A 13,923-nucleotide genomic window follows, 5' to 3' on the forward strand; every position below is an offset into this window, starting at 1 on the left:
ATAGTCTGTTTTGGTTTGGTATCTGGGGCTGGATGCCCTTTCTAACACCAACCACTTTGCAGAGTGTTCTGGGTGCTTTTAACATGGCACCAGCACCAGTACTTTTTATGTGGCACCAGCACCCACACGAATGCTTTTTATGCGGCACCTTGGTCTCTCTATTCTGTACAGGTGAATGGGTCTTCTTCAGTACAGCAATGTGCCACGTCTCAGTCCTCTGTCATCCCCTTCATAAGGTTCAGAGTTTTGAGGAATGAGCCTATATATAATAACCATTTAATACTTGAATTACTAGCTGCCTTGTTGCTCCGGTTGTTGAAGGCTGGAGACATGCCAAGGAGTTCCAAGTCGCTGCCAGAAACCAAACTGTTTTGGCTAGGAACAATAATTAAATTGAATACGTACGTTTATATTGGTGTAAATATAACCAGACTTGCTGTTGAACAGTTTTTTTTTTCTCATTGGTGTATATATTTCAAATATATTTTCTAACTCCCATTTCTCAGCTAAAGTTATTACACTAATATTATATCTTTTTATGTACGAAGTATAATGTCTATTGCCATAGCATAGTTCAGTGCTCCTCAACCTTTTTTCACCTGCAGTACACATTCTTTTCAAAATTTGGCTGCACACCTGAACTCAAAATACAACTAAAAGTATAGGGAAAAACATTATATTCAGGTTACACTGTGGCACACCGGTTGCAGAGCACTAGTATAGTTTGGTAAGTGCTAAGTGGAAAATTCTTGTCTATTGAGTCACTTTTGTAACTTTGTGCAAATTACAAATATTTCTATTGTGTGTATCCCCCTCACTGGTAGTTTGTCATAAGACTGTACCACACTTGGAAGTCACCTTTAATGATGTTTTGTCAGTCATATCAACCCCAGAAATTATTGAACTTACTTCGGTTAAGTACTTATCACTTAATAATCTCAATTAAACAGCGAAATTACATTTTGAGGTGAAGGCATGCAACACTATGTATGTAGTGGGCCAAATGTTACACAGCAAAACATTCAACATTATTGGTGCATGTATACACACACACATTCACAATAAGACCCAGCAGATTTCTCCAACCAAATTCAAATCCTGCTCACAGAATTGACCAAGCTGACATTTGCCCAAAATACTGTGCAGTGGCATCAAAGCTAGAGCCACAGGGATTCAAAGCCAAGTTAACCCCCACAGTGATGCCTACATCTGTACAAAATATTTATTTATTTATTTATTGCCCACAGGGGGGGCTAAACATAGAGGGGACAAACAAGGACAGACAAAGGGATTAAGTTGATAACATCGACTCCTGTGCGTAACCGGTACTTATTTAATCAACCCTGAAAGGATGAAAGGCAAAGTCGACCTCGGTGCAATTTGAACTCAGAACGCAACAATACAGACCGTTATCAACATCCCCACTATAAACATTGTTTTAACAAATTTCTCTTGTTATTCAAAAGATTAAACAACAAAAACATACATTCAACTCTTTTGATACATACCTGTCTGAGATGGACCCTGATTCTCTGATGCAAATATCCTGTTTACTTAAGCTCTTCACTCCTTATGGTACACCGGCCACTCTGGCTTTTCTCTAATGTTATCAACTCTGGGCCATCTTTTCTGCTTCCCTCCAGTTAGATTGCTGCTCTTTCTGCTCCACTTCAGTATTTCCAGGTCTTCTTTCCCGCCTCCCTTGTCGGATGTTTCCCCAAGGGAGGGCCTTCCCGTCACGGATCTGGTTAGCTTTGAATTGTCATTGATGCTTTTGCAGCAATGCCTTTTTCCAGGTAAGGGTGTTGGCATTGCACAAACCCCATTTTTACTTCTTGGAACAGACAGTCCAGTCCCACATGGGAGGCCCCACCAGCAGCATATACTCCATCGGTCTAGATCTCAGGGGTCATTGAGGTACACAAACCAACACAATGCAATAAGGACTGGAACTTGTAGTGGAAGAATTTTTGCTCAACAATGTTAATGAAGAAACAGAAATTTCCTGGGTAAATTGGTAGTAGTATGGAGGCATATGCAGGAACAGCAGGTCGTTGTAACCATCAACTATTGACGATTCCTTACTCTCAGTGAATAACACCCCTCCAACCCATGGGTCTCTTTCTGTTTTGGGTAGTCATTGCTGGTGAAGGTTTTTACAAGGTCAGAGTGCATATTCTATCTCAAACTCTTTTAGTCGGCTTTTATGACATTCAGAAGAAACACCAAGTCTAATTCTTTGACAAGCCAGTCCTCACACAGCACTAGAGCAATGTGAAATGGAGTGTTTTGCTCAAGAACACAACAAGCTATCTGGTCTGGGAACTGAACCCACAATCACTAGATCATGAGTGCAACACCCCAACCACAAGACCATGCATAAAGTGATCGAAATTAAAAAAACATGCCATTAAAATTTCATGTTAATTTATGATTCAAACACCATTTTAATAATGGCAAAGATATTTTATTAAACTCATTTTCAAAATTAACTGAAACAAATGCAGTGTATTTTAATAAATAGGTTAACAAAAAAGGATTAAGTACAAAAGCTATTCGAATCAAACACAACGTGTGTGTGTGTGTGTGTGTGTTATAATAGTTTAGTAGCAATAAATGGAAGCTGTTATGTACAACAAAGAGCCGTCAGGAGGTATTGAGATGACAGATACATTCAGAGGACTTTGAGCAGCGAGAGGCAAATGACTTACCAATTCCTTCATTGTCCTTGTCAAGGAAACAATGTAGCACCACACCATCTGCTTACCCAAAAGAACCTTTGGCCTCATGAACCTTTACAGACTGGTGAGAAGAAGTTATCCTCAGACAAGAAACCTAGCTCGAATGCTTGAATTAGAATGTGTACCAAAGCATGGGCACACAGGAGTCGGGTGGTGATGTGAAATCAGGCAACAGATTAACTCTTACATTCACAAACAACAACACAAATTCAGTCAGGTCACATCGTTTTTGATTCATTAGATTAATGATGGTAATGTCTATTATATACAGGGGGCGGTGAATATATTGTCGTCTAAATTATGCAAAAATGAAAATAACACCGACAGCTCGTTTTAACAGATATATTTACCAAAATTACATAAAAATATCTTGAAATACTAAAGAGTAAATTTATTCAAAAAACTCGCCATTGGCTTCAGCCATGGCCTCCAGACAACTTTAGAGTCTCCTTGTTTAAGTTGGTGAATGCTGCCATAATCCTTGCCTTCTGATCATCTTTGGTGTTACAAAAGAATTTTGTTGGTCTCTCGCTCAACTACACCCCACACATAGTGAAGGGGGGTTGCAGTCTTGAGAGTTAGGTGGCCAGATTGTAGAGGTGATGTGGTCGCAAAAATTGTCTGACAACCATGACTGGGTTCTCCTACTAATGTGGCATAGTGCAGAGCCCTATGCCAGACATAGGGTCTTCCAGCAGCCACCCTCTTGACCCAGGGCAACACTACCTCCTCCTAGCACTTGGTGTGGGTCTCCGTGTTGAGTATGAGGCCGTGTGGAAAGACAAATAGAGGCATAACATTGCCATCACTAGTTATTACTCCAAACACCATGAGGTTGACTGGATGTTTGATTTTTATCGTTCTTGGCACATGTTTTGGGGACACAGCAAGACAATGGCCGTTCTGTGTGCTCACCATCTGTTCGTATTGGAGCTTCAGGTGTGAATGCCAAGCAGTACAGCATGTTTCCAAATTTCTGATATAGTGAACTGCGCCATGGTGCTGTTTTTCTCACAGATGGTGCCCAACTGATCCTACTATACTGTGTAGTCGACAAAATCAAAAGGAAACAATGTGCATGTGTGAAATTAAAAGTATAAAATGGTAACAATGTACCCACCGCACCCCGTGTGTGTGTGTGTGTATGTATGTATATATATATATATATATATATATATATATCAATCATCATTTAACGTCTGTTTTCAAAGCTAGCATGGGCTGGCAAGCCTGAAGGCTGCATCAGGCTCTAGTCTGATCTGGCAAGGTTTCTACAGCTGGATGCCCTTCCTAACACCAACCACTCCGAGAGAACTGGAGATAAGCAGCCCAAAGATCAATGTTTGGTATGTTAAATGATGATGATATATACACACACACACACACACATGTATGGACTTCTACCAGTTTCTGTCAACTAAATCCAGCTGGCAGAAACGTTAGCACGCCGGGCGAAATGCTTAGCGGTATTTCGTCTGCGGCTACGTTCTGAGTTCAAATTCCGCCGAGGTCGACTTTGCCTTTCATCCTTTCAGGGTCGATTAAATAAGTACCAGTTACGCACTGGGGTCGATATAATCGACTTAATCCGTGTTTGTCTGTCCTTGTTTGTCCCCTCTGTATGTAGCCCCTTGTGGGTAGTAAAGAAATAACTAAATCCACTCATAAGAATTTGATTGAGGTCAGGGGCTACAGTAGAACACAATTGCCCAAGGTGTCATGAAGTGGGATTGAACCTGAAACCACATGGTTAAGAAGTGAGCTTCTTAATCACACAACCATGTCTACAGATACTTCTTCCCCATATCACATGTCTCTATTGTGCAACTGTTATCATCATTGCCACTGTTAATGAATTTCTTGCATATATGTAAAAATTAGATAACCACAGATCAGCTCTGCAATACAAGAAAGAGTATTCATAGACTGATACACAGAGGGGTATACAATCGACAGGTTATTTTTTCCCTAAAAACTCCATAATACAAACCAACAGGCAGATTTTTTCTTTAGCTTCTCATAAAAGCTGGTCGAGCATTTTGGTTTTAATGTAGCTGAGTACCTATATAAATATATATATTTTTGTTCATCGTCTCAAAATGTATCACATTAGCCTTTTCTTCACAATAAGTCTGTTGGAAACCAAATAGTTCTGTAAATCTGAACATTTGTATGAATTAGGTTTCTTTTTTCTGTTTTATGTATCTGTCTTTTTTAACGTTTACTTTTCTATTTCATTTAGTTATTTGTTTGAAGCTGGATCCTCTTAATCTTAATTATTCATCTGCAAAAAGCATAACTGGACAAGAGTAATTAGTTCTGTATGAAAGCACGTCAGGTAGTCTACGATAACCGTCCTTACACAATGTGAGTCAATCTATGGGCGTTCAAACTGTATGCGTAGGAGTAAGCTTTACCACAAATTTCACAGCAGTATGGCTTCTCTCCTGTGTGTGTACGTACATGTTTATGTAAATCTGTCTTAAAAGTGAACGCTCTGCCGCAAATTTCACACTGGAAAGGTCTTTCCCCTGTATGGACAAAATTGTGTCGTTTTAAATTGTTCTGGGAGAAAGATTTACCGCAAATATCACAATGGTACGGTTTTTCTCCTGTGTGAATCTGAACGTGTCGTGTCAGATTGCTGTTTGCTGCAAATGACTTACCGCAAATCTCGCAGTGGTATGGCTTCTCCCCGGTATGAATTCGCAGGTGCACAGTTAAATTTCGTTTGTTAGAAAACTTCCGCCCGCAAACTGCGCAAGACGGCTTCGCTTCTGGGTGAGCAAGCTTATGTCGGTGCAAAAGGCTTCTCTGACAGAAAGTCTCCTCGCAGTAATTGCAACTGTACAGTTTGTCACCCACATGCGACAATTCGTGATTAGTCAAATGGTTTTTACAGTAAAACGATGTACTACAGATGTCGCAGTGGTGCGACTTTTCTAAATGGGTCACTGAGTGGTAGGTCAGGTTCTTCTTGAAGGAAAACGTTTTGCCACAGATTTCACAGATGAACGGTTTCGTCTCAATGTGCGTCATTATGTGTTGGGACAAATAGCTATTCTGTGAAAAAGACCTACCACAGATTTCACAGCAAAATGGATTCTCGCCCGTATGGGACCATTTATGGACAGACAGTAAACTATTACGAGAGAACGCTTCACCACAGATGTCACACTGGAATGGTTTCTCCCCTGTGTGAATTCTCTCATGTAAATTCAATCTGCTCTTTTTAGAAAACGTTTTATCACAAAACTGACATTGGTGTGGCTTGTTCTTGATATGTATCCATTTATGATCAGTCAAATACCGGGCTACAGAAAACGCTTTATCACACACCTCACATTTGTATGGTTTCTCCCCTGTATGGGTACGATTATGTATTGTTAATTCACTGTTTCCAGAGAATGCTTGTCCACAAATTTCACAAACATATGTTTTTTTCCGATTATTTTTTCTTTGATCACCAAACCTATTTCGAGATTTTCTTTTCATTTTGTAGGGTTGTTTAAATTTCTTTTAAATTTGCAATTTCAGTAAAGAATCCGTAAACGCCATTAATCTATGGAGAAAGAAATCCAACATGAATCTCCAACACAAATTTTACCACAATGGGGTCCGTTTTGTTTTGTTGCAATTTCTTCTCCTTTGATACGTCAAGATTTTCTTTTCATTTTGTAACATTGTTTAAATTAGATTTTTTTTAAATTTTAATTTGCATTTTCAATAAGAATCCTTTAATTTAACACCAATAAATTAAGGAGGAAGAAACCCAACATGTATCTTGAACAAAAATTTCCCATGATGGGGTTCAATTGTTGTTTTTTAAAATTTGTTTTGCAATGTTACAATATGTCCCCAAAGAGTTTTGTTACCGTATTTGCATCCATTAATAATTAAAGAATTCACCTAATTTTATCGACTTAAGTTAACGAAATATGAAAGTTAACAAAATATGAAAGTTTTCTTACATGGAATAAAATTTTCTGTTTCGGAAGAAAAGCATTTCATTTCTGATTGGAAGTGAAGAAATCCAGAGAGAAGACTGGAGGATGCTATAGCACAATTCATAGAATTTCCAGACTGATAGTTTAAACCACTGCATTCCAAATGGCAAATGTATTCTTACAGTTTAATGTGTAGAAAGAGAATTTCAGGTATTTCTCCTCATTTGTGGATACCTAAAGTAGAAAATTTATGTTAGGATAGTAAAGTTATAGTGGTAAGTAAAACATGTTAAAGTTAGTGTGAGGGGTCTGTATTATGAATATGGTGCAGGTAAGGATTAGGTCTGGGCTCAAATGACACTTTTGATTATATATAGTGCGAGTGAGTGAGCGTGTGGGCGAGTGAGTGAGCGTGTGGGCGAGTGTGTGTAGACAGATAATGAAGTGAAAGATGTTTGTCAAACTAATCGCTTCCGGTACTTATTTTCTTTTTAAAACCAGTATTTATTCTGTCGGTCTCTTTTGCCGAACTGCTAAGTTATGGGGATGCAAGCACACCAACCTGATAAAAAAAAAATAGCAGCCAAATCCTCGAATCTGTTTATTTGAAGTGTTAAATTTGAAAGGTTGACACGGATACAAAGAAATAGAGGGAAAAAAGGGGGCAGAGGGAGGGGGAAAGGCAGAGGATGCGATGGGCCACACACCACAGAACAGGTGGGGTGCTAAGCCTCATCTCGCGATAATGACTGCGATGGCCCGCAGCACTCGTGCAGGAGCCATTCCATGTTGAGGGGTTCATTTCTCCGACGAGCCGACGTTTTCCGTTTTGCGGAGATCAGTTAAGTGCACAAAATATCGTCTGATTTGGAGTTTTTAAAAATAAAAAATAAAAAATAATGAAATGCAATTAAGCGGAACAGGTCGCGTCTACTTCCATTAATAGTGAACATGTTTTTTTTTTTATCAACTACGGGAGATAACTCTGAATACTTTTTGTCTTATTTTTAAGGCTCCTCAGTAAAGTATCAAATAGCTTTGGGGGGAAACGGACCAAAATTACATCTGGAGTTTTCTCCCGTGTTTATCATTAAAAAGAAAAGGTGGATGGATCATTAATTAGCGTCTTGAGAACCCACCCTAAGACAAGCTCTTTGAGAAAACATGTTCCAGCTATGATCAACACCTTTTTAAAGGTAATGTATCTAGAACCACATTACCGAACGTTAAGCATTTTTTTTATTACGTAGATAGGGTTTGATTAAATTGTACCTTTTTAACAAGTCCCAAGTAAACAAGAGCCTAGCAGTTGCGTGCCTGGGGTGCACCTATGCCCCCACCAAAAACAACGAATCATTAATTTTACAAATCAGGTAGTGCGACTTAAAATTTACTACTTTAATTTTATCGCTTAAAGGACTTTTCAAGTTGGGGGTTTAAAGAATTTGTTTGGTCATAGCTTCAAATTTTAATGCGGGCGAAGACTATCACCCACCACCACTACCACACACACACACACACACACTACACCAAAACTTAGAGGGAGATTAGTCTGCTATTTCTAACAGGTCGATCGGCCGTGCTGAGGCCTCCCCTCGTTGGCTCGTACATAACAGTCGACTTGTGGATGAAGTTCAAGACAAATTTCGTCTGAGAATGCAAATGCTTTGGGACAAGACTATCATCCATTCTCTTTTGCAGTCTTTCAAGGGAACGTATTCAGTCTCAAACACGACGGAAAAGTTTGCCAACGCAAACCACCAAAAGTTTTGCTGACCGCTGTGTATTTACATACAATATATAAATGGTCCGACAGTTCAGAAGTGACAAATGGCGTTCGGATATAGCTGGCCGTTATTCGCGCCAACGCTTTGGCTATCTTGTCTGCAGGTCGAAGATCGACAAGTCCTACACTATGATCGATCCAAATAAGTTACTAGGAAACCGCGCAAAGGGTGGGGAACCAATTTAGTTACAAGAGAATAAAAGTGCAGAAGAACCTAGAAACTGAAGATTATGCCGATTTGGTTGTATTTATGATTTAAAGGGACTTGGGCAGAGTTACAGGAAAGTTGTCCCCCCACCGCCCGCTCGGGGAGCGGGGTATAGTGTAGGGCTTCTTTATTTTATTTTATATATTTATTTATTTTAATGTTTGTGGATTTCACAAAACGGTAATCACGATTTCTGAAAATAAAATTTTTTATCAAGAATTTCTTTTTCAATGTTTTTTCACCATTTCGACCTCACTTCTCACACGGGAAACGTGTTCTTTTCCCATAAGATATAGGACAGATATCCCGAAACTTTGCCGGATTTTTCCACGGAGAAGGCAGGTGAGGGATTTCCAGCCTTACCAGAGACTGGTTTGGGTGTAATTCCCAGCAGGTCAAGCGAGGTTCCTTCGCTAGTATGTATATCACTTTCGTTATGCATTCAATAAATTCGATAGACACACACACTGGAAGGCTAAGCAGGCCTAAACTTCAAAGTAATTTTCAACACTAGATTTTTTAAAGAATAATATGTACTTCACAAAAAGTTTGCCTAATCATTCAGCTTAACGTTAAACTGTTTTTATTATAATTCGACATTAAAAGACTAACTGGCATCTCTTGTCAAGAGTAAAGGCGACGACAGCCAGATGGCTGTTTGTTGTGCACTCCACTGTCGTTATTTGATTGCCGTTATTCTGAGCGTCTGTATGTAGAGATGAGTTGTGTATTTGCAGGGCTGCTTTAGAAATTGCTAGATATATAAATTAAAAAAAGGTAAGCCATTTGGGGTTAGAAATATTGCGGAAAAACGTGAAACTCTTCGAACAGGCATGTGTCTTATGCGAAATTTGTGATGAGCCCGAGTGACGCTGGTCACCTGGAATCGCCTCTGATATCTCTCTCTCTCTATATATATATATATATATATATATATATATATATATATATATATATATATATATATATATATATATATATATATATATATATATATATATATAAGGTATAATGAATGTCAGAAATGGAGATATAGACAACGTGACACGCAGCAGAGAGCATGCTCTAAGACAACAACAACAAAAAAAAAAACAAAAAAACATAAGACATGATTTGAATTACACCTCATATCACAAATTCAACACCAAAAACGTTTACCAGTTCAGCTAATTCGCCTTTATCCAACTCGAACCATAACTTGTCGCCTTTTAAAACGAAGGATACACAGCACTATGTGATATCAGATTTATAAAAAAAGATTGTATGGTCATAGCTGGAACGCCTTCGAGCAAAACTACTACCCCTGTTAGCAAGAAATCTTGGCGGAATTCTGGTTTAAGCTCCCCCCCCCCCCCCCATATATTAATAACTGTTTCTAGTTTGAGGAATTTTCAAAAAAACTCCTTCGAATTTTGTGTTCTACGATTATGAAAGAAAGTTTTGATTTCTAAAACCCACCCCATTCCCATAGATCCTAAAATTTCCACTTTTTTTCGAATTTTGAAAAACAATTAATACATGTCAGAGTGACAAATAAACAGGAAAGGTACTAGGTGGTCATGGGATGTGCTAAAAAGAATAGCTTTTTTTTTTCTTTTTTTTTTTACCTAATCGTATGAGTTCCCGTGTGTAGAACACAAATTCGAAAAACATTTTCTGAAAATTCCAAAAGCCTAGAATTTATTCTATCAGTTTTATTAACCGAACCGCTAATGTTACGGGGTCGTAAACACATAAACACCGGTTAAGTGGTAATGCGAGAACACAGACACAAACGCACACATAGATATATGCATATATACGACGGGCTTCTTTCAGTTTCCCTCTACCAAATCCCCTCACAAGGCTTTGGTCGGCCCGAGGCTATAGTAGTGGAGATTATGATTACATCGAACACATTATATACCGGTACACATCACATATCTACAAAACTTGAAATTTTGAGAAGAGGCCAGTTCTATGCTATCGACCTTTATATTTAACTAGTACTTTATTCTTCTCGTCCTCGGAGGAACGGCAAGCAAAGTTGACCTCGGCGGGGAATTTTGAACGCAAAACGTTCAGAACCGACCCCCTAACGATTAACAGCCTATCGCCCAAAGCATATAAAGCCAACAATTTTGTGGAGAGAGGATATTAGTGCGAAACGGTCAACCCGACTATTTGACTGGTATTTCATTTTTATCGTCCCCAAAGGAATTGAAGCAAAAGTGGAACCGGCAGAATTTGAACTCGTAATGTAAACGATGAACAAATGCTAGGCACTGTCATGGTATTAGCTGTCAGAATTGAAAGTAGAACTGACAAGGAACGTTACTGCTGGCTACTGACTAGCCGGAGCTATCTATCTGTCTGTCTATTTCACTATCTCTCTCTCTATATATATATTATATATATATATATATATATATCACTCGTTCACCTCTGTTTGTGTCCGTAGAATTTATCAAATTAGAAAACGCAAATTTAATATAAAAATATATTTTCTGAAATTGCAAATTATTTAAAATATAAAAATATAATTTTCAACAGAGAGAGAGTTTATCAAAATAGAAAACAAATGAAGTTTGAAGTTTAAAAATAATAGGATCGACCACTCACGACTAGCTAGCGCGGACGCGCGACTGCGCGTTCGGGACCACTCTGCTTTAGTAGTACCCTAATACTCTGTGTGTTTTCAAACGCATGGATATAGGTGTCAAATTTGTTCCAATAACTTTCGAGTGATAGATAGATAGATAGATAGAGAGAGACAGACAGATAGCTCGCTCCGGCCAGTCATGGTATTAGCTGTCAGTAGCCAAAGAATCAACTCAAACCAGCAGTAACGTTCCTTGTCAGATTTTTCTACTTTCACTTCTGACAGCTAATACCATGACAGTGCCAAATCGCCTCCAGTGCTGGGACTCACCGACCCCGAAAGGATGAAAAGCAAAGTCGACCTCGGCGGAATTTGAACTCATTACACGTAAAGACAAATAATAATAATAATAATGCATTTAAATTTTGGCACAAGGCTAGCAATTTTGAGGCTGGTACTGATTTTTTTCGATCCCGAAAGGATAAAAGGCAGACATTTGACATTATGTGACTAATATCGAAGATTACAAATGTTGGTACAAGGTCAGCAATTTCGGGGAGGGGGTAAATTGGTTGCATGAACCTTAGTGAATCACTGGTACTTATTTTATCGACCCCCCCGGAAAGACGAAAGGCAAAGTCGACCACGGCGGCATTTGAACTCAGAACGCAAAGACAAATAATAATAACACCAATTATAATAATTCGTTGTATTGTCAATACGTCGAATCTGTGAGAGAAAGAGGGAGGAAAAAAAAAAAAACTTACGTTGCATGTTTTGGTTATTTTCATTGAGTTAACATTAGTTAATAAAATGTCCTGACTACTTTGTTATTACGAGGAGGAAATTATTATTATTGTTAACCCTTATGATAAATGTAAAGAGGACATTATTGTTGCAATTATTATTTTAAAAGGACGAAGCGGTTCAACGAAGACTCGACGGGTGGGGAAAATAACGAAACATTTTCTTTTCACATAAACAAAACACGTGTTATGGCCGACCGGAAGTACAGACTTGACTAATCGCTTGCGGAATGTTGATTGGTTCATTCATATTTAAATGTCTCTGGTTATTTGCCACAAGGACAATCAACGAAGGAATAATACAATAACATGTATAACAGGTGTGTCACGGTTTCTTATATAGACACAACGTCACAATTTTTTTTTTTTAATTTTGTAGCTGGGGTTAAAAAAAATCGATGTGATTAATATTTTATCTGATCAACTCCAGAAGGATAAAAGACAAATTTGACATCGATGAGATTTGAACACGGAACTAAAGAAATACAGCAAGACGTTATTTCCCCATATAGCAACTTCGCCAGTCTACCACCTGTGACATCTTAAGGTGTGGACGCAGTTGGCAGTTGCCCCGGGGCTTAGGGGCCCAATTCTAATATATGTATGTTGTGAGTTGCTGTCAATAAATAAATTCTATAGGGTTCAGTGCAGTGAATTGCTCGAGAGCATATAATGTGACAAGGACGGCCCTAGCTACCACACTGATAGGGGGTGGGGCAGAATGAGTAATTTTTACTGCATTTTTTTACTGAGAAAGAATATGGTTCTTATAAATGTTCACTACCTTACAAAAACTTTATCAGCTGAGCAAATGACCTCTAAATGCATTAAAATCACTATAACATATTCAGAACACTATTTCCGAAAATTATCCCCGTTCACTTTGAGCAAATAATTTAGCTGGGGCAAAGTGAGTAAGACAAAATAAGGTAAAATTGCCTCTTCACGTCTCCAGAATTGCATTTGAAAAAGGACTCATACACACCAATATCCATCATTATTCATCAGAAAAATCAGAAATGCAACAAAAATTTAAAATATCTAAGTCTAGTGAAAGACAATCATGGAAAAATAGCACAATATCAAAAGTAATGAAACTCAACTAAATGCAAAAGCTCTGCATAAAATATTCTCTAAAACCTCGTTACAATCTCCTGGAACAGCTCTCTTCCTGATATATTTATGCACCATGCAGTTTAAAAGAAGTAATTATTAAAATTAGTCATTATTCATTTTGCCCCACTTTTGACATACATTTTTTTAAAACTTGAAAATTATCAAATTAGACGTTAGTGTGGGGTAAAAATAAAAACAAAATAGTAAGCTTGTAATCCAACAGAGAAAAGAATATTGATTGTAAAACACTAAAAAGTATCCTGATATTTTATTAGCAACCTCAATTGCAATATGGTTGAAGTTGAGGAAAAAAATCTTTAAAAACTTGTAAGAACAGCCACCTGACTATTTTAAACTCTTCTCAACTTCGATAACAACTATGCTGACCTCTTTTTACTCTGAAGGACAATGCACTTGAAGAATCCGTCTTGTAATTCTTCCCAGCGACATGCCATGCTAATCACACATTTGAAGTACCTAATAATGACTAGAGGCTCAAAGGCTGAAATTTTAGGGAGGGAACTGGTCAATTACATTTCACTGCTACTTAATTTTTCGACCCCGAAAGGATGAAAGGCAAAGTTAACCTTGGCAGAATTTGAACTCAGAACATAGCAACAGGTAAAATACTGTTAAGCATTTCGCCCAGCATGCTAACAATTCTACCAGCTCGCCGCCTTAGGTAGTACCTAATAATAATTTTGTCCATTGTTGTTGACAATGACCAAACTCATCACA

General features: G+C 38.2%; 1 protein-coding gene across 3 annotated transcripts; it reads right to left on the reverse strand.

Annotated features, from left to right (window-relative positions):
- Positions 1-3,069: 3,069 nt before the first annotated feature.
- On the reverse strand, positions 3,070-12,358 carry LOC106874894 (uncharacterized). Of its 3 annotated transcripts, XR_016238169.1 has the most exons (3): positions 12,031-12,358; positions 4,404-6,922; positions 3,070-4,168 (listed from the first exon to the last, which is right to left on the reverse strand). XR_016238169.1 is itself a non-coding variant. In XM_089340853.1 (2 exons), exon 2 carries the CDS (start codon positions 6,234-6,236, stop codon positions 5,100-5,102), a length of 1,137 nt encoding a protein of 378 aa, XP_089196979.1. In that variant the 5' UTR covers positions 6,237-6,922; positions 12,031-12,358; the 3' UTR covers positions 3,070-5,099. The 3 variants fall into 3 exon arrangements, 2 of the variants coding, with proteins under 2 accessions (XP_089196979.1, XP_089196980.1); XM_089340853.1 differs by having other exon boundaries at positions 3,070-6,922; XM_089340854.1 differs by lacking the exon at positions 12,031-12,358 and adding an exon at positions 9,841-9,986 and having other exon boundaries at positions 3,070-6,922.
- Positions 12,359-13,923: the final 1,565 nt, after the last annotated feature.

The sequence above is a fragment of the Octopus bimaculoides genome, chromosome 24 (assembly GCF_046866305.1).
Source record: "Octopus bimaculoides isolate indiv1 chromosome 24, ASM4686630v1, whole genome shotgun sequence".
Taxonomy (NCBI): Eukaryota; Metazoa; Mollusca; class Cephalopoda; order Octopoda; family Octopodidae; genus Octopus; species Octopus bimaculoides.

Excerpts from the sequence above, each read along its gene's own strand:
- LOC106874894 (XM_089340853.1), bottom strand. The coding sequence starts at position 6,236 with ATGAAAAGAAAATCTCGAAATAGGTTTGGTGATCAAAGAAAAAATAAT.